This window comes from Mchenga conophoros, linkage group LG17, assembly GCF_057382185.1.
Source record: "Mchenga conophoros isolate Kocher_MC1m ecotype Shallow Benthic linkage group LG17, M_conophoros_male_GT1.1, whole genome shotgun sequence".
NCBI classification, from domain to species: Eukaryota; Metazoa; Chordata; class Actinopteri; order Cichliformes; family Cichlidae; genus Mchenga; species Mchenga conophoros.
Window position 1 is genome coordinate 20,081,169 of NC_140542.1, and position 18,245 is coordinate 20,099,413.

At 38.6% G+C, this 18,245-nt stretch overlaps 1 protein-coding gene across 1 annotated transcript; it reads right to left on the minus strand.

Annotated features, from left to right (window-relative positions):
- Positions 1 to 10,314: 10,314 nt before the first annotated feature.
- On the minus strand, positions 10,315 to 15,416 carry LOC146555397 (uncharacterized). Its single transcript, XM_085250961.1, has 5 exons — positions 15,271 to 15,416; positions 15,059 to 15,133; positions 14,520 to 14,624; positions 11,319 to 11,384; positions 10,315 to 10,534 (listed from the first exon to the last, which is right to left on the minus strand). Exons 1-5 carry the CDS (start codon positions 15,388 to 15,390, stop codon positions 10,469 to 10,471), a joined length of 432 nt encoding a protein of 143 aa, XP_085107087.1. The 5' UTR covers positions 15,391 to 15,416; the 3' UTR covers positions 10,315 to 10,468.
- Positions 15,417 to 18,245: the final 2,829 nt, after the last annotated feature.

Consider the following 18,245-nt stretch of genomic DNA (forward strand, 5'->3'; position numbering starts at 1 on the left):
CCAAGTGGCCGACATAGTGTACAGGAACATCTGTGCCGAGTATAACCTGGAAGTCCCGAGGTCAAAATGGGAGATGCCCCCAAGGGTGGTGGAGAATGACCGAGCTAAGATCCTTAGCTCGGTCATTCTCCACCATCGGCCGTAGTGATCGATGTAGCGGTTCCGAATGACAGCAATATCAGGAAGAAGGAACACGAGAAGCTGGAGAAATACCAAGGGCTCAGAGAAGAGCTCGAGAGGATGTGGAAGGTGAAGGTAACGGTGGTCCCCGTGGTAATCGGAGCACTAGGTGTGGTGACTCCCAAGCTAGGCGAGTGGCTCCAGCAGATCCCGGGAATAACATCGGAGATCTCTGTCCAGAAGAGCGCAGTCCTGGGAACAGCTAAGATACTGCGCAGGACCCTCAAGCTCCCAGGCCTCTGGTAGAGGACCCGAGCTTGAAGGATAAACCGCCCGCAGGGGCGTGCTGGGTGTTTTTTTATGTGTGTGTGTATGTATGTGTTTTACATATTTTTATGATAGCGTTTATGATAGCATGCCCAAGCTTGCTAGCTTGTAACGAGGACATTTTTTCTTCACATTTTTTAATTCACTGTTTCATATACCACCACAGAAAATTACCTTCAATAAGATTTAAAAAAATTTTGCCACATGGTGCATGAGTCGTGTCCATGAGCCTTGGGTTAGAGGACAAAACCGCATATCATATTTGTTTAGGGGGGGTTCAGTTTGACATCAACCAGACCATTAACTGAATGCTTCTAAAATAAAATTTAGTTAAAGTTTTTACTTTTCTGTTTTCTTTTTTTGACTTCAATCAGTAAAATCTACTATCCTCTAAAACTTCAGTTTCCACAAATTAAAAATGATTTGGAGTTTCAGTATATTTTCTATGTTTCTGCATAAGATTACTACAATACTACATAACAGGCACGTGCAGGGGGGGGGGGGGGGGGGGCGGGCGCTAGAGGGGCTTGAGCACCCGCCCCTTTCCTGATGGGTGCCCAAAGTGCCCTTTTGTTGAGGCAACTTTTTAAAAAGAAAATTATTATTATTATTTTTTTAATGTGTGTGTGCGTGCAGAGTCCTGTCTGTGCCCCTCAACAATAATATTTAACTATTAATCACAGTTTTGCTAAATAAAAGGATCTGGCTTGCATCAGTCACATGATCACATTTAACCAATGATCGCCCTTGACGGCAGAACGCGCTGGTTACGAGCTGGGAACGAGCTCACAAAGAGCACGCGCATTTGTTGCGGTCCGGAGCTGTAGGAGAAACACAAGTTAACTCAGAGACACAGACTGATGCGACAAAACCAGTAAGTAGGTGTACAGCGTACACTGTAGTGTATAGCACCCAGGAGTATTAGCTTATTATGTACACGTTGGTAAGCTGTCTTGTTGCAACTGACGAACTGAAATAAACGAGCGTGCTGTGTGTGCAACAGCGCGACAAACATTACCTGTCCTTGTATTAACTGCACAAGTAGTGCTGGTCATAGCTGCTGGCTACCTGTGTAAGGCTGTCATGGGTCTGTAGCTCTGTCACCGTTTTAGGGAACATATTTCGTTTTAAAGTAAGTTACAGGGCTTTTCCTGCCTTTCTGGAGGGATTATATTTCACTAAAAAACGATCTAATATGCATGTCCACATAATTATGCATTATTATAATATTTTAAAAAACACACGCTGTATTTTAAAAAACATACATTAAGAAGCAGATTATATTAGATTTATATTTTAAATAAGACAATTTAAATTTTACAGCAGTAAAATGATTGCATCTCTACAGTTTAAAAATGTAATAAGAGTGGATAGTAAAACAAATGGAATCATCATAAATACATTATTTCATATTTATTACTTCCCCCTCCTCATTGCTTTATTATTGTAGCTCTAGTAATAAATATGTAAGGATTCTGGATCAGCACAGTGATGCCCATAGTATATACAGTATTCTGAAGAAGGTCTAAAATGTCATTGTGTGTGTGTGCATGTGTGTGTTTTATTTAGATGGATTTTTAAAAAAAATATTACTCATGATATAACATTGTCCAGACATGCCTGGTAAGGACATGAGGAGGAAACAGTAGGAGCTGTGTGAGGCTACTAAAGGCAGTGCTATAACATTTTTCTGTCATCATTTAGATTAAGTGCAAGAGTTGTTAGGTGTGGATAATTAAATTATAGTTTATTGCAATAGCAAGTTGTGCCTTGTTCTCAGATGGACAGCAAGTGGAGAGTGATATATGAAATGATGGGATAGAAGGAAGAAGAGAAGCAAAGAGTGATTCACAGGCAGAGCCTAAATTATTTCTCACAGTTTTTTGTGTCCTTATGGTTCCAAGCGCTGTCACCAATCTTTGCATTTTGTTATTATCTCATGATACTTGTTTAATCAGCTACCATCTCTCCTATGGACTTTTTAATGTCTACAGTCTCAGATCAGCACAGCCCTGCCCTCCAGCACTATCAGCAGCAGGAGCAGCAGAAACCCCTCAACAGCAACATTGTACTGTGACTGTAGCTCAGGTGGCAGAGCAGGTCAGCCACTCATCAGAAGGTCGGTGGTTCGATCCCAGGCTGCCTCCTGGCTGCATGCCAAATATCCTTGGGCAAGATACTAACCCCATGTTTGCCTACTGGTGGTGGTCAGAGGGCCTGGTGGCGCCAGTGTCCGGCAGCCTCGCCTCTGTCAGTGCGCCCCAGGGTGGCTGTGGCTACAATGTAGCTTGCTATTGTCTGTGTGTGAATGGGTGAATGACTGAATGTAGTGTAAAGCGCTTTGGGGTCCGTAAGGACTAGAAAAGCGCTATATACAAATGCAGGCCATTTACCATGTACCCATCAGGTAAAACATCGGCGACATTTGCTTTGCCTTGTTGCCCATATTAGATTCTTGATGAATGTGTGTTGTTGTTATTCAGCCTGGCTCAATGTGCCCCTTTTTAACTTTGAGCACCCGCCCCTTTAAACCTCTCTGCACGGCCCTGCTACATAACATCAAATAACATAAAAGAGATATGAGGCTTTTGAAAAAATTATTAGAACATAAGAACATAAGAAGACATAAGTGTGTGGTGCTTCGCTTCAGTAGCTCCACATGGCAATGGATCCATCGGTGTCATTCTGTTTCACCTGATAAATCAGGAAGATGGTGATGAGCAGGCCCTGCAGCTATAGGGCTTTGGAGTTGACGTCACGCCGCAATGCATTATGGGAGCGCAGCGCCATTTTCGGGGTCTACGAATCAAACCAAACACACTGTGTTGGAACGACGACTAAAAGAAAGATGCTTAAAAGCAGCTCAAAAGAGAATGAACTGTATAGAGACCGATTTCATTCAGAGGCGAAGCAGCGGTACTTGCAGAAAATAGCGTGCATTGGAAATGTGGACCAGTATGAAATACGGCCGTGGAGTAGAAACCCTGAAGACCAACCGCTACTGACGTAGCCTGACATATTTTCGTATCTTATCTGTGGAATCAGCGCGTACAAGTCGTCATTCAAGCAAAGGTAAGTCAGCTCGAGTACTGCGAGTGAAATGTGTTTGATTTCCTTGCAAACATTCAGATTAGTGCAGCATAAATTCATTCATGAGGGGAAATTACAGTGAGAACATGTGGAGGCTGTTAGGTGGATAACATAGCGAGTTCAGTGCATTGATGTGACATTCTCCTGAAGGATTGTTATTCTTTATGGTTAAAGAAATTGCACTAATTTATTCATATTTATTATAAATAATCCTAATTAAACATCTTGCTTCCATGTTTGTATCTTGTGTCATTAAAAATACAATTTATTTTAATTTTATATATTGATCAATGACCTGCAGAATCTCCTTATCATATTAAGGGATTCATAATTGTCACTTTATGCTTTCTCCATCTCTAAAGTGATGACATCCTTGCATTACCGGTACATACTTTAGGTTCATTTTCTGCAGGCAGATTTACACTATAACATGCAGCGTTCTATAGATGGACACATAAAGAAATGAAAAATTACATGTATGTGCTAACTTTCTAAACACTTTGTTACATTTATGATAAAGTAGATAAAACACATTTACGTCGGCCTTGGCTCAAAGTTCATTTAAAGACAAGAACTATGTCTGTGTGTGTTTCAGGTCCTGCACTCTCAAAGACTGAATGAACCAGCATTGCAGCCATGGGTCACCGTGAGCATCACAGGGAAGGTTGAAGCTGCCCACTGCACCTGTAAGGCCGGAGTCGCAGAGACCTGCAGCCATGTCGCTGCTCTTCTGTTTAATGTAGAAGCAACAGTGTTGATCCGTGGCACAAGGACTGTTACAGATGAACCTGCATACTGGGTTTTGCTGGGTAATATGACCAAGATACAGCCAGAGGTTGGCCATAAGATAGACTTCTCCTCTTCAGCTGCCCAAAAAAAGGCTCTTGATCAAAACCTAAACAGACCATCTGTAGTGACAGGTAAAAGGAGCCGTCCTCAAAACAGAAAAATCCCACCTGCTACTTTGGAGGAGTTGTCACTGCTATTGGATACTTTGCTGGAACACAGTAAAGCTGTGGATTGTGGGAATGACCCATAATGTTTTATCTAGGGGTCTACATTTATGCCTGTAGTGCACTGCCGTGTAAATAATTTGCATTTACTGAATATATACTGACTGAGTACCACTGTTCAAAAGTTGAATAAAGAAACAAACTAATTTTTGCCTCTTTTTTTTTTATTGAAACCACCTTATAGAACATCACATCAGTTACAATGTAGAATCCATGTCATTTATAGTTTACAAATGACAAAATGTTTACACAAAATCATGAGTGTTTACATGACATCACCCACTACTAACATTACTTTATTTACTGTATCTTTTGAAAAAATACAGCAATTTTAACAGCACAAGACTTAAGAATATTTAACAGGAGCAGGTTTCATTCTTCCCTGGTTTTATTATCACACTGTTCACCAAAACGCAGCAAACCTTCACCATCTTATCCAGAAGGGTCAACTCTTCACCCTCACATGGAAGAAGTAATCTGATTGGCATGGTGGTATGTTTGCAGCAGGTCCCTTGTGTAGCGCTGGAACCCAGTCACGATGTTTCATCCATTTCATAGGCTGGTTTGCTGCAATAATGCCAAATAATTAGCATCTCTATAGATAGAAGGTAGTTCTGCAAAATCACTCAGTAGGATGTTTGTTCTAATTTGCTATGAGCTCAGAGCGCATAGAAAATAATACTAATAGGCTATAAAGAGTGATATGAACATATTTAGAACTTACCGGAATGAAAATGTCTGGAGCACCAACAGATATTTGGAGATGGAAGAGAACTGCACGTCAGCTCGTCTCACAGCTGCTATCCAGGCTAGACGCCTTCGTTTGGTAACATCAATACACGAGCTGCTCATGTTGCTTCCAGGTTGGGAAAGAATGAAAAGATAAACCATTTTCAACCTTATTCTCTTGCCGGTCGTGTGATCGAACATTGCAGCCGACCACACAGCAAATACGAACCATGGCTGTTGTGTGTGACTTCGCTCCCTTTTCACTTGCGCCAAAATGGCGGATCGGGCCAAAATCCTTTCCACGCCCACCCCCCGTGACATCACGCTCCAAAGCCCTATAAAGACAGGTAGATGAACAGGTGGTTAGTTCACTAAAGAGGCAATTAGATTATGTGCAGCTCTATAATGCTGGTGGTGAGAAGGAGAGTGATGTAACTACTGCTTCAACACTGCAATGATTAGATTTTACTCTGAAGCTTGTTACGAGTTATGTGGTGGAGGATATGCTACCTGTTTCAAGTTGGTAAGGTTTATACACACATGCAAGATTCACTGTTCAAAGCGTCGCAGTGGACATGGTCAAAGATATTAGATATTTATTTTTAAAAAGAAAAGTATGATTCAATATTTAAATATTAAATAATATACCATGTTACTGCTACTGTCCTTTAATGTCAGTCATAAGGGTGGTACTTTAAGAGCCATATATTTTAAGAGGTCAGACTCATTGTGAAAAGTTTGAGAACCACTGTGCTAGATCACCTGCTGGGGAAAAAAAGAGAAGAAAACAAGCATAAAGACAACAACGCATTAAGGAAACCACAGCCTAGGTAAGTACAAGTAACATTAAATTATAAATATTGAGTGTTGAGCAGCACACAAGACCAACAACCCATGATATTCTTTGAGGCAGCAGCCAAGAAAGATAGTGTGTGTCTGTGCACTCCTGTGAGACCAGAAGTCTTGCTCTAAGCTGACTGATAGATACACCTCCCTTTTTTTTTTTTACTAGTTCACCGACTTTGTACCGTGTACTACTTACCAACAGCCTTACTATAAATATTTTCATCCCTTGTGTTGGAGTGCCATCTTGTGGCCCAATTGAGAAGTGTTATACTAAATGCTAATGCTCTTAAGGGGTGGTATTAGATTGACGTAGTTCCTTAGCAGGTTTGTAGTGGAGGAATTGGAGGCCAGTTATATTAACAGTTAATATAAGGGTATGATCAACTGGGTTTTTTTGTCCTTGATCATAGAAACCAGACCACCACATCCCTCTACACTAACTACTACTATATAACTACTATAACATAACTCAGCACTGAACTGACATGCACCATCCTGTATATGTATTATCCAGCTCGCATTACACACCATGCATGCACGATGCTGAAGGTTGTCGACCCTTGAGCCTGAGTGAAAGATTGTTGCCCTTCATTCAAGGGCTGGACTATGACCCAGTCTGAAAAATCCCCTTGATGAGAGGCAACAAGCTGGGGTGATTATCTTGACTGTCTTGCTACCTTTACATTGGAGGTTTTCCCAGTGGATGAAAGGATTGTACACTGCTCCTTTGGGTCAGAGATCAGATTTTCGATGTACCAGTCGATCTATGTCCCTACCTTTACCTAGGGTCACAAGCTTTGGGTAGTGACTGAATGAACAAGATTGTAGATACAAGCAGCAGAGCTTTCCCAGAACCAACTAACTAATGGTTGTTGCATTTGGAGCAGACAGTATGAGAAATGCCATACTCTATGTGGCATTTCTATTTTGCTTATTACGATTCTGATATAATTATAGAATATCTGAACAAATGTAGAAAGTATAGGTATACAATGTGACAAGCTTAAACGCATGTGGCTCCACATTATTGCCCCGCCTGCATTCTCAGGAGTTGGGAATTTGGTCACCCCCATCCTTAGCACTCACCATTCCACAGCGTTTGAACTGTTAACATATGAGGGAGGGACTTTGATAAATGATAATAATCATGCTGAAGTGGCAACCCCTAACCCTACTCAAGTAAATTTAAGTGTTTACTTCCAAAAGTACTTTTATTGCACCACATTCATTCACTCATGAGCTACTGTAACATGAATCAAATGACTGAATTGCAGTCAAGTTCTATAGAATCTTGCTAATGACCTCCTAATTGTATTCATGTGTGTTACAACAGGGACACATGAAAAAGTTTCACCGGCTGTCAACACCTGCCGTCGAGGACTGGAGTTTGAGACCCCTGGTGTAGAGGAGATAAAGGAAGCAGCAGACGGCTTTCAGCTGGAGCTTAAAAGAGTGCTGTCTATCAATCATTCAATCCAGACTTCAGGAGCTTGTTTGAATCACTCAATCAACAGTAATGGCTGTTTCGCCAGCTATTACCCGAACACACCCAGACACAAAGCCTGGAGGGAGGAGACAAAAAAACACACATACCCACACACCAATATGGGAGGAACCACACACCAAAACAGATAGCATGTGATCACTTTCCATAACATTTCATTGAATCATAACTTCACAAATTTAGGATAAAGGTTTATTCCTGACAAAGACTAATGATGAATTATTAATAATTTATTTTACAATCTCTGTCTTACAATACAAAACACCTTGAGGCTACTGCTGTTATGATTTGACGCTTTATAAATTAAAATCGAATTAAACTTAAAATTACTTAAAATTTAATAACTACATTCTATTGCATACAGCAGTGATGGGATGGCCAAACTGGTGTTTGCTACAAGCTTTTGCTAAATATATAACTGGTATAAATAAGTAACTAATATCCACGTCATCAGGCAGATTTATCCTTTTAGGTCGCCGCCTCCTGTTGAAATCAACCACTTAAACCTACCAAAGGGATGCATGGCTCATTAAAACTGAAATGTTTCAGTACTTACCCAAAAGGAACATCAAATTTTAATTACACAGATTTGAATGCTAAACACAATGGGGACTAATACTGTTCTCTTCTAAAATCAACTGAAAATAACAACAATAATCACTTAAAAGAAAACAACATTTTGAGCAGAACAATCAAATATATTAGTCACAATGTACCAGAAGTACTTTCAACTGTACTCAAAAAGCAATTTAACGCAGTTAAGGATTTAGCAAACCACAAGTTGACCATCAACACTGACTCAAATTCTAATCTTACAAGTGGGTTTAGATATCCTGGACAAGACCCCATTAGCACCAGCTTGCTTAAAGTATGTAACAAGAAGGGAATCCCTGCAAGAAGTTACAAGGGTGAACAACGTAAGTACAGATTTTACAGAAATCAAATGTAATGGAAAATATTCTATTTTCTTCTCACATTTAGATTTAGGTGTTTAGGATTTCACTGTAGAGTTTTGTATAACATTTTATTTCTTAGGTGACGAAATGTGTGTGTCAATATGATGAGGTGTAACTGCTTTGCTATGCTCAACTGTGCTATCTGCAGACTGCGTTTCTTTGAACGAAACTCCCAGTGCCAGATGATTACAACAGCAGTCCCCAACCTTTTTTGCACCACGGACCAGTTTATGTCTGGCAATATTTTCACATACCGGCCTTTAAGGTGTCGTGGATAAAAACAACAAAATAAAACCAGTACCAAAAAAGAAGATTCACTCATAGCACACAAGTTAACAATAAAAACCAATACAAACCCTGGAAGCCATAAATTTCACACCCGAGCATCAACTCTCGCTGCCCGGTACCAGACGGTACTGGGGGGTTGGGGACCGCTGCATTACAATACAAAATTCAGGTAATGCTGAAGCCAGGAATTAACTAGTCATCATACACCAAGGAACACAGCAATGTGTGGAGGTTTGACAACAATGTGAGGAGGTAAATGGAGGACATAAAGGCACATGAGATAGTAAGGCAGAAAAAGGACACATGGGAACACAGCTAAAAAGAATATACTAAAGAGATCTGAGGAAGCAAAACTGAACATAATGCACATGAGATAAAGACAAAAACAATTTTTTAAAGGAAGTGACAACAGAGACGGAGACTAGACAAGACACAGGGAAGGTAACCAAATCCAAAACCACTAAGTTGAAAGCTGAATCAACATCAAAAACCTAAAGCTCCAGCATATAATAATCCCAAGACATAATTACATGAACTGAAAAATGGGTAGGTAATCTCTGAAAGCAAGAGCAAAGAACAAAATAACTCAAAACAATGACCCAGGAGCCCTGACAAATACTCAGTTTACGCAAATGCACCTTAACTGGACATTGCTTTATTTTGTTTTGCTTTTACAACACAGAACAACCACAGAAAGACTTTTCGAGCGAAACTATGACTGATGTGCTTCCTGCACACAAAAAACAACAAGATATTTTTTTAAAAATGCATTCATTGTTTTACATGACTTTACAAGCACAGGCAGGTGTCAGGTTAAAGGTTAAAGGACTTGATTACTTTGAGGTGAGGAGGTTTTGGCTTTAATTTGAACATAATAAAAATTAAGATTATTAAATAAACAATAAAATTGACAGTTAATAAAGAAGTTAGCTAGCTTGTAACTAAGACTTTTTTTGTTTCATATACTACCATACTGCTAGAAATTTACCTCCAATAAGATTTAAAGTAAGAGAATACTTAATGTCATGTGGTGCGTGAATCATGTCCATGAGCCTATGGTTATTCTTTGCTATAGCACACTGAAAATGCTTTAATTTCGTACTTGACAAAACTGTTATTTTCTTCCAGTTTGACACCATCCAGATATTTAACTGGATGTTTCTGGAATTAAATTCAAGTTTTGACCTTAGTTGTTTTCTTCTTTCTTTCTTTCTTTCTTTCTTTCTTTTCAGTAAAATCTACTATCCTCAACAACTTCAGTCTCCACAAATTAAAAAAGATTTCAGTATATTTTTTCAAATGTTTCTGCACAGGATTACTACAATACAACATAACATCAAATAACATAAAAGAGATATTAGGCTTTTGAAAAAATGTTTTGCTATTTATGTTGTACATAAAAAAGCTGCAAGAAAAAAGTCCCCCAGCCATATATCTCCTGCTTCTCCCACTCTATAAAAGCAAATATTACTTTTTTTTTCATAAAGGACAATTTAAAAAATCACCATCATGTCCTGACCTCTGAGTCAATTTGTTACAGCCTAACTCAGTGCAAAGGTTAAAGTCAGAGTGTGTGGCTTCACTTCAGTAGCTCCTCACGACAATGTGTCATTATGTTTGACCTGATAAATCATGAAGCAGGTAATGAGCAGGCCCAGCAGCTATAAAGACAGGCAGATGAACAGGTGGTTAGTTCACAAAAGAGGCAGTTAAATTAAAAAAAAAAGAAAAAAAGTTGCCGCTCAATAATGGTGGTGGTGAGAGGAAGAGAATGCTGTAACTGCGACTCCTTCAACATTACAATGACTAGCTTTTCAATGAAGCTTGTTACTAGTTGTGGAGGATATGCTTCCTATATCAACTTGGTTTAAACAGAAGTAAGGTTTATACATTCAAGCAACATTCACAGTTCAAAGCATCACAGTGGAGGGGAGGGGGGGTTGCTTCTCCTTTCCGAAACTGTAGCAATCAGAATTATTGTCTGAAGGCCAAGAAAAATGCCCAACAGACTTTTTTTTTCTTTTACCAAGTCAATCATTACGACTTTTGCTATATTGGTCCACTTCATTGTCGTAGTTTATTTGATCTTTATTATTTATTTATTTATTTTACTTTTAAATTATTACAATCAGAATAGACCAGCCTGATGAACAGGAAAGAGAAAGCCAAAAATAAAAAGAAGTTGGGAAGACTATTAACAGGAGGATCAGTTTTAAAGTTGTTCATTTTCGCTAGCTCAGTGTAGTTTCTCTTTTATCACATGTATTTATTTTTAGGATATGGATCAACATGCAAAGGCATTCTCAGCAAACACTTATATCTGTATTATTAATAGATAATGGTGAACAAGCAGATACAGTGAAATATTACTAAATATTATTTTATTAAATATAGAAATCTTCATAAAAAGCACTAGTTACAAAGGAAAACAACAGTGGCACTCACTGCTATGACAGCAAATCCAAAGCAGAAGCCCATAATGATCTCGGTTTGGACGAACTCCCTACAGGACTGATAAAGTGGAGGGAAAATGGTCATTATTTGGTATATAACTGACAAGCAGACAGCAACACCAATTTCATCTAATAATAGGTCAAATGTAGACCTGGGAAGTAACGGAGTACAAATATTTTGTTGCTGTACTTAAGTAGAATATTCAGGAAGTTGACTTGATTATTTATGTTTCTGACGTTTTACTTTTACTCCCTACATTTTAAAGCAAATATCTGTACTTTCTACTCCTTACACTTTTAGAAAAGACATGCCTTGAAACATAAGCCTGAAAAGTAATATACTAGAAGACAATCCTATTAGTGTGTCACTATGTTGTATGGTATCACATGCAAAGATGTAAAAGACGCTAACCTACGTAATTTATGCACAATATATAGCGCCATAAATAGTTGGTTAAAGTTACGCCAGTGTGGGTGTTTTTTGTTTGTTTTTTAAATGAGTGCAGATTGCCATAAGCTGTGACTGCAGTTTTCTGTTCAGTCCTTGTGCCAGAAGAGGCATGTTGTTTTGTTTGTTTGTTAAGCCACTTAAATGAACCTAACAACTGGTTTGTGGAGTGCCCTAATGGACACTAATTTTTGCTCAAAATGTCATTAATTTGTATGAGGGGTGAGAAGAGAGCGATGGGTGTCTACATTTTCTCCAGCCATCTGTAAAACACATGGAAAACTCTGCCATCGTTTGGGCCTGCTTTTCAGCCAATTATGTTAGGAATCTATTCCAAATTTATGAAATTATGAAGTTAATTATGAATGTAACATCATACATTTATACAGTCCAAAAGTTTAACTGCACTGTTGGGTCTTAACAAGGTTCCAAGTAGTGCTTCAACATGCAACATATAGAAATGAGAGTGAGACAAAACAAAAAAAGTCAAGTGGAAGACCCAAAAAAATTTCACCAGCACTAAGCTGAGTACTGAGGATCCAATTGGTTGTCTGTCAAAACACTGGACAATCCTCGACCCAAATTATGACCGATACCGGTGCCAACTGGTGCAGTCAGCACCAGTAACCATCAGACGGCATCTGAGACTGAGGGGCTTCAAAAACGATAAGCATCTTTAATAGCTTCTTCTCCTCGAATGCCACAGAACTAACTGTTTGGACTTTGCAAGACAGCACCAAACATGGGAGATTGAAAGGTGGAAGAAAGTTTTATTCTCTGATGAGAAGTATGGCGGCACAGTGGAGGGGACACCATAATGGTCTGAGGTGCTTTTTCCTTTAGTGGAACCTTGCAGCTTCAGGAAGTGGAGGGGCATCGAACGCCGCTGGTTATGTCCAGATGTTGCAGAGAGCATCCCCAATTGGGTTTTTCAACAGGACAACATTACAGTATATAATAATGGATTGCATTTATGTAGCGCTTTCCGAGACCCTCAAAGCACTTTACAATTCCACTATTCATTCACTCTCACATACTGGTGGAGGCAAACTACAGCTGTAGCAGACTGACAGAAGCGAGGCTTCGGCTCCTCTGGCCATCACCGGTAGGTGAAGTGTCTTGCCCAAGGACACAACGACCAAGACAGACAGAGCCGGGGAACGAACCGGCAACCTTCCGGTTACAAGATGAGCTTCCCAACCCCCTGAACCACCTTTTGGCATTTGCCAAAAGGACAAGGGACTTCTTCCAAGGGAATAATATCACTCTTTTTGGCCATCCTTATGCTCCTCCTGATCTAAATCCAATTGAGAACCTTTGCGGATGGATGGCAAGGGAAGTTTACAAAAATGGACAACAGTTCCAGACAGTAGACCAATCAATCAAGCCTTTTATTTGTCACATGCAAAGTTTACACCTGCAGTGAAACTGGAGGAATGTTCCCACTCACATCATGGAAAGGCTTTGTGGTCCTAAAGTTTTGATCAGCTATAAAACAGCCTGTTTTATTTTAAGCATTGTTTTCAATAAACTGCAGGCTCAAAAATGTTTTGTTTCACTCCCATTTCTTGTTGCATGTTAAAGTTCTACTTGGAACCTTGTTAAGATCCAACCATGCAAAATAAGATTTTTGGCATTTTTAAGTGGTCTTAAACCTTTGCTCAGGACTGTGTAAATTGTATTATAGGCAACAACTTTTTCAGCTTGAGAGTGATCCCAAACACACAAAAAATATACATGAAACATAATTATTCATGGAGTGCCCTCACTTGAGCCCAGACTCCAATATTTTGAAGCAGTGTGGGATCATCTTGACTGGAACCAATAACAGTCAAAATCTGAAAGCTTTTCACAAGTTCAGGCTGTGTTAAAAAGTAAAGGTAATACCAAATATTGGCCCCCAAGCTCTATTTTTATAGAAAGCCATGGGTGCCAAAATGAATTCAATAAATACATCATTGAATAAGTAATTAAAGGTTTAAATAATTATTTAGTCCAGATTTCCAGGGACAGTCTTTGTTTTCCTGATGAACATCAGTAATATAATCATAGACAAATTTATTCCTTTTTCATGTTGACTGCAAACAATTTTACATATATGATCATAATATGTAAAATTACATACCTAAACCATAATTGATGACATATCAAATTTGTACGTAGACTGAGACTGTACCTAGACTGTTTGAATTGTGTTATACTATCTAATCTTTATTCACAAACTCTTAAATATCAGCAATTCTGCAGGTGAGAGAATAAAAGTTCAAACTGTCGGGAACAGGTTATATCGCTTCAGTTTGAAATCAGCTGGAAGCGCAACATTTTCACTGATTCGTTTACTTACAGGATGTTTATGTGATTACAATGATAGGTTTATTTTGGGCTTTCATGCTCAGAAACATAAGTAAATAAAAACCACAGTCTTCTATCTTGCTTATTATGATTATGATATAATTATAGAATCTCTGAAAAAATGTAAAAAGTATAGGTATACAGTGTGACAAGCTTTAAATGAATGTGCCTCCACATTATTGCCCCTGATGGATTCAAAAGACATTGCCATCGTTTTTAATGAAATACTAAATGCTGTTTAGTGGCATTACTACTCGTGGTTGCATAGTTTACATCACAGATAACAGATATCCATATGGTCGAAGACCAGCTAAGGACCAGCCAGGTGGATATTCTAAGTGACTTTAACTACAAGGAATATTTGACATTCCAGTTCAATTTTATAAAACCAACCTGAGGTTTTGATGTGCATTCATATCCTCTTGAAGACCTGCATTCACAGGAGTCAGGGTTTTGGTCGTGCCAGTCCTTAGCACTCACTATTCTGCAGCATTTGAACTGTCAGCAAATGAGGGAGGGACATTCATAAATGAAAATAATCAACAAAATTCTACACTACTGTGTTTTTATCACCATGATGATTATAAAATCATTATCACTGCAAAACAATTAAATCCAGAAAATAGTGAATATCAGTATTAGATGCAATCAAACATTTCTTTGACTGCAACAGTGAAAATATTATCTAACTCAAATTTGAAATTTTATACCAAGCTGGATAGCAATGTGCATCTCTGGGGCCTTCCAGTGCTACTGCTAAGTATGGACAGACTTGACTATTCAAACGTGAGACCTCAATCTGACCCAGAAACCAAACAGCAGTTTCCATTGGAAAAGCTGACAGAGTGAGAAAACATGACCAGGAGTGTGCTTGTTGTTTGTTTTATAATAATGCACTTGTGTAAGACTGGCAGCATCAAATTTTTTCTGACCTGGTTTCTTTCAACAGCTGCAATGATGCCAAAGATCATCATGATGATCATTCCAATCCCCATGAGGCCTGCGAACTGTACATGGAACAATACTTAGAACATTACCACATCATCATTTTGTTCTAGTTTTGTTCGTTGTAAAATTAACAACAAAAAGATAAACAGGTATCACTTTCTTTGTTATCTTGTTTAATGTGGACTCTTGTACTTACTATTGTGAGCATGAGGACTTTCTCAGAACATGCAGCATATATTCCCAGGATGGAGACACCTAGGGCGACAATGGCAAACAGAAATATCCAGCCCAAACCTGGCATAACCATATTTGACATGTCCTCCGGGAAAATAGGGAAACAACACAAACAAAAATTAACAAAGCATCATTTCTTGGAATGAACAACATTGTTCTGTCTTGAGTGTTTATATGCTAATGAGACAAATAAGTATCCCTGAATATTGTATTTCTATTGTTATACATCAGAAAACTGTGAAGCTTTTATTTTGATATGTGCATAGACAGGAAGCAGGAAGTGCAGAGAACATTGGAAAAAGCATGGCTACACCTTTGAAATCTGTTGTGTTGAATCCAAAATAATCCTTCAGAGGAGTCCTTCAGAAAGCAATGGTGTTTTGTGACATTATTTTCTACCTTCTTTGAAGTACAGTAGTTGTAGTTTGTAGCTTCTGAGCTAATGATACAAATGTATGCTCACCTGCTTATTTTTTGTTGTATTATTATTCAGATGTATATCTACAAGATACTTATTTTGTAGTCTCCTACGTTACTGCCTAACTATAGTTACCTGCTGATTATATGACAATCCATTAAGAGTTTTGTTTTATGTGTTTTTCACTCCAGTTCAATGATGTCAGGTCAACAGGATTGCTATGTTCGAAGTCATTGAAGGAGCAAGTATGCTCACCTTCCTGGCTCTTGAAAAGGAGTTTGGCTGGTTGTTTATCTATGTTCATGCTCAGGGACTTCAACACATAGAGAGAACAGTACAAACACCAAAGACAATTGCCCAAGAAAACAGGTTTGTAGGTTAAGTTACATTTAAAATTGTTTAAAATATTTGAGGTGGTAGGTACTGGAGTCCAATAGAAACGGAAAGCATATTTAATTAGCTGAAATGAGCCAAAACATCACCCCATTATGACATAAGACATGGTTCATGACTAAATCGTCCTCAGTGCTCATGAATGCATTTCAGGGCATTTGTTTCAGAGCACTACTGAACTCTTTTACACTATAACAACAACGCAATATAGTTTCAACAACAAGTCATCATGACATCACGACTTTATCATTCATCCATTCCTCTTCTACCTCTTGTCCAACTCCTGGAGCCTATTCCAGCCACCTCCTATGTACATCCTGGACAGGTCGCCAGCCTGTACCTGGGCTAACACAGAGAGAAAGGCAAGTATTCCTGCTCACAATCATAATTTAAAATCACCAAGTAACCTAACCCCACTAACTGCATGTCTTTGGACTGTGGGAGTAGAGACCCCGCACAGACACGAGGAGAATATACACACTTGAGCAAGTATTTGCATATTTGGTCCTCAGCCGCTGTGGTAACTGCACTTTAGCAATGAGTGAAACCCCTGGAATGATAACAATGCCTACGAGCTGTTTTAACATTTAGCTAAAGTGTGCACACGTTCACAGCATTTATCAGCCAAAGAGCAAAGATTGCTCTCCACTAAGTACAAGCTTTAAACACTGATGGATGACCTCAGAAGCAGTCTGTCATACATGACACTGACAATGATGTGAGCAATATTTGTGCATGTCTGCAATTTTTAATCAAAAAAACATCCAACTGCCCCCTAATATTTTTTTTTTACATTACTTTACTAAAGAAAACGTTGGCTTAAAAGTCTTATTATGTTTTAAAGTTTACACTCCTAATCTGTCTTTCATGTACGCATTTCACCAAAGACAAATGTACAGCCAAACAGAAATTGTTTAAGCCTCTGATGAGTATAAACTATGTGCTTTATAGTCTTTCATTTCTCTTACGGTGTGCAGTAAGTAAAGAATGGTAGCCGTTGCTAACCATCGTTCATCACCCAAAAAAACTGAGCTTATAAACATTTCTCCAACCCCAGTTCCAAAAAGGTGGGAAACTTCCTAAAACTTAAATAAAAATAGAATGAAATGATTTTCTGACCTAGTAAACCCAAATCTTATTCACTATAAAATACAGAAAGCATATTAAACTGGAAAAATGTATAATTTCAAGAGACATGTCTCAAAGAAGTTGAGAAATCTAAAAAGTACTATAAAGAGCAGACGTGCACCAATCTGCTAAAACTGTGTCTACAAACTGAGGAGCAATTTCAAAAAAATGCTCCTCAATTCAAAATTGTGACAAATATGAATATTTAATTATCTAAATTACACAATATCATCAAAGATTCAGAGATTATGGAGAGCTGGAGATTTCCTCCTGTTAAAAGTGAGTTTTTCCTTCTCACTGTCACCATATGCTTGCTATGGAAAGTAAAAAAGCTCATAAGATCACCTGGAAGTGTTGCATAAAGACAAGACTACAGCATTATTATCATGGTACCATACGTTCTCTTTCTCGAGAGACTACGGTAGATAGTTGTGGCCTGATGGTAGATTCAAACTTAGGACCTGCTTGCTGTGAGGCAAGAAAATCTGATGAAGGCAAACTTAAAGCAAACTTGCAGTGACTGACAACCCAAGAGAAATCACAACTGCAGAGAGCATTATTCTGGCATGCTGCAGAATGCAAAATAGGAAGCCTAGTTGTTTTCGTCTACCAACAGCTTTTTTTTTTTACTAAACTAAGACTGTCATATTAACTGTAAAGATATGAGACAGGTATTAGAGGAGGGCAATTAAAAAATTGTCTATCACTGATTGGCAGCCCACTTTTTAATGGCGAATTAAGATTATTTCTATATGTGGTCATTTATATTTAGCAGCATGGCTCAGAGTAGCAGCTGAAAGCTTCACAAATGTTTCAAGAAGCAGTCTTCATGGCGATGGTTGATTTTCTACAACTGAGGCCACTGGAACAGGTGATTTCAATGATTTGAATAGGTTCAATTTTATTTATATATTGCCAAATACCAACAACAGTTGTGTCAAGGTGCTTTATATCACAGGAGCTACAGTATCCAGTGTCATACATAGTGAGGAGGTAAG

What these genes read in the sequence shown, in the direction of transcription:
- LOC146555397 (XM_085250961.1), bottom strand. Translation starts at nt 15,390, where the DNA reads ATGTCAAATATGGTTATGCCAGGTTTGGGCTGGATATTTCTGTTTGCC. An exon ending in AATGCACATCAAAACCTCAG is followed by an intron (nt 11,385 to 14,519) that starts GTTGGTTTTATA and finishes CCACTTTATCAG; the next exon opens with TCCTGTAGGGAGTTCGTCCA. An exon ending in TTGGATTTGCTGTCATAGCA is followed by an intron (nt 10,535 to 11,318) that starts GTGAGTGCCACT and finishes CTGTCTTTATAG; the next exon opens with CTGCTGGGCCTGCTCATTAC.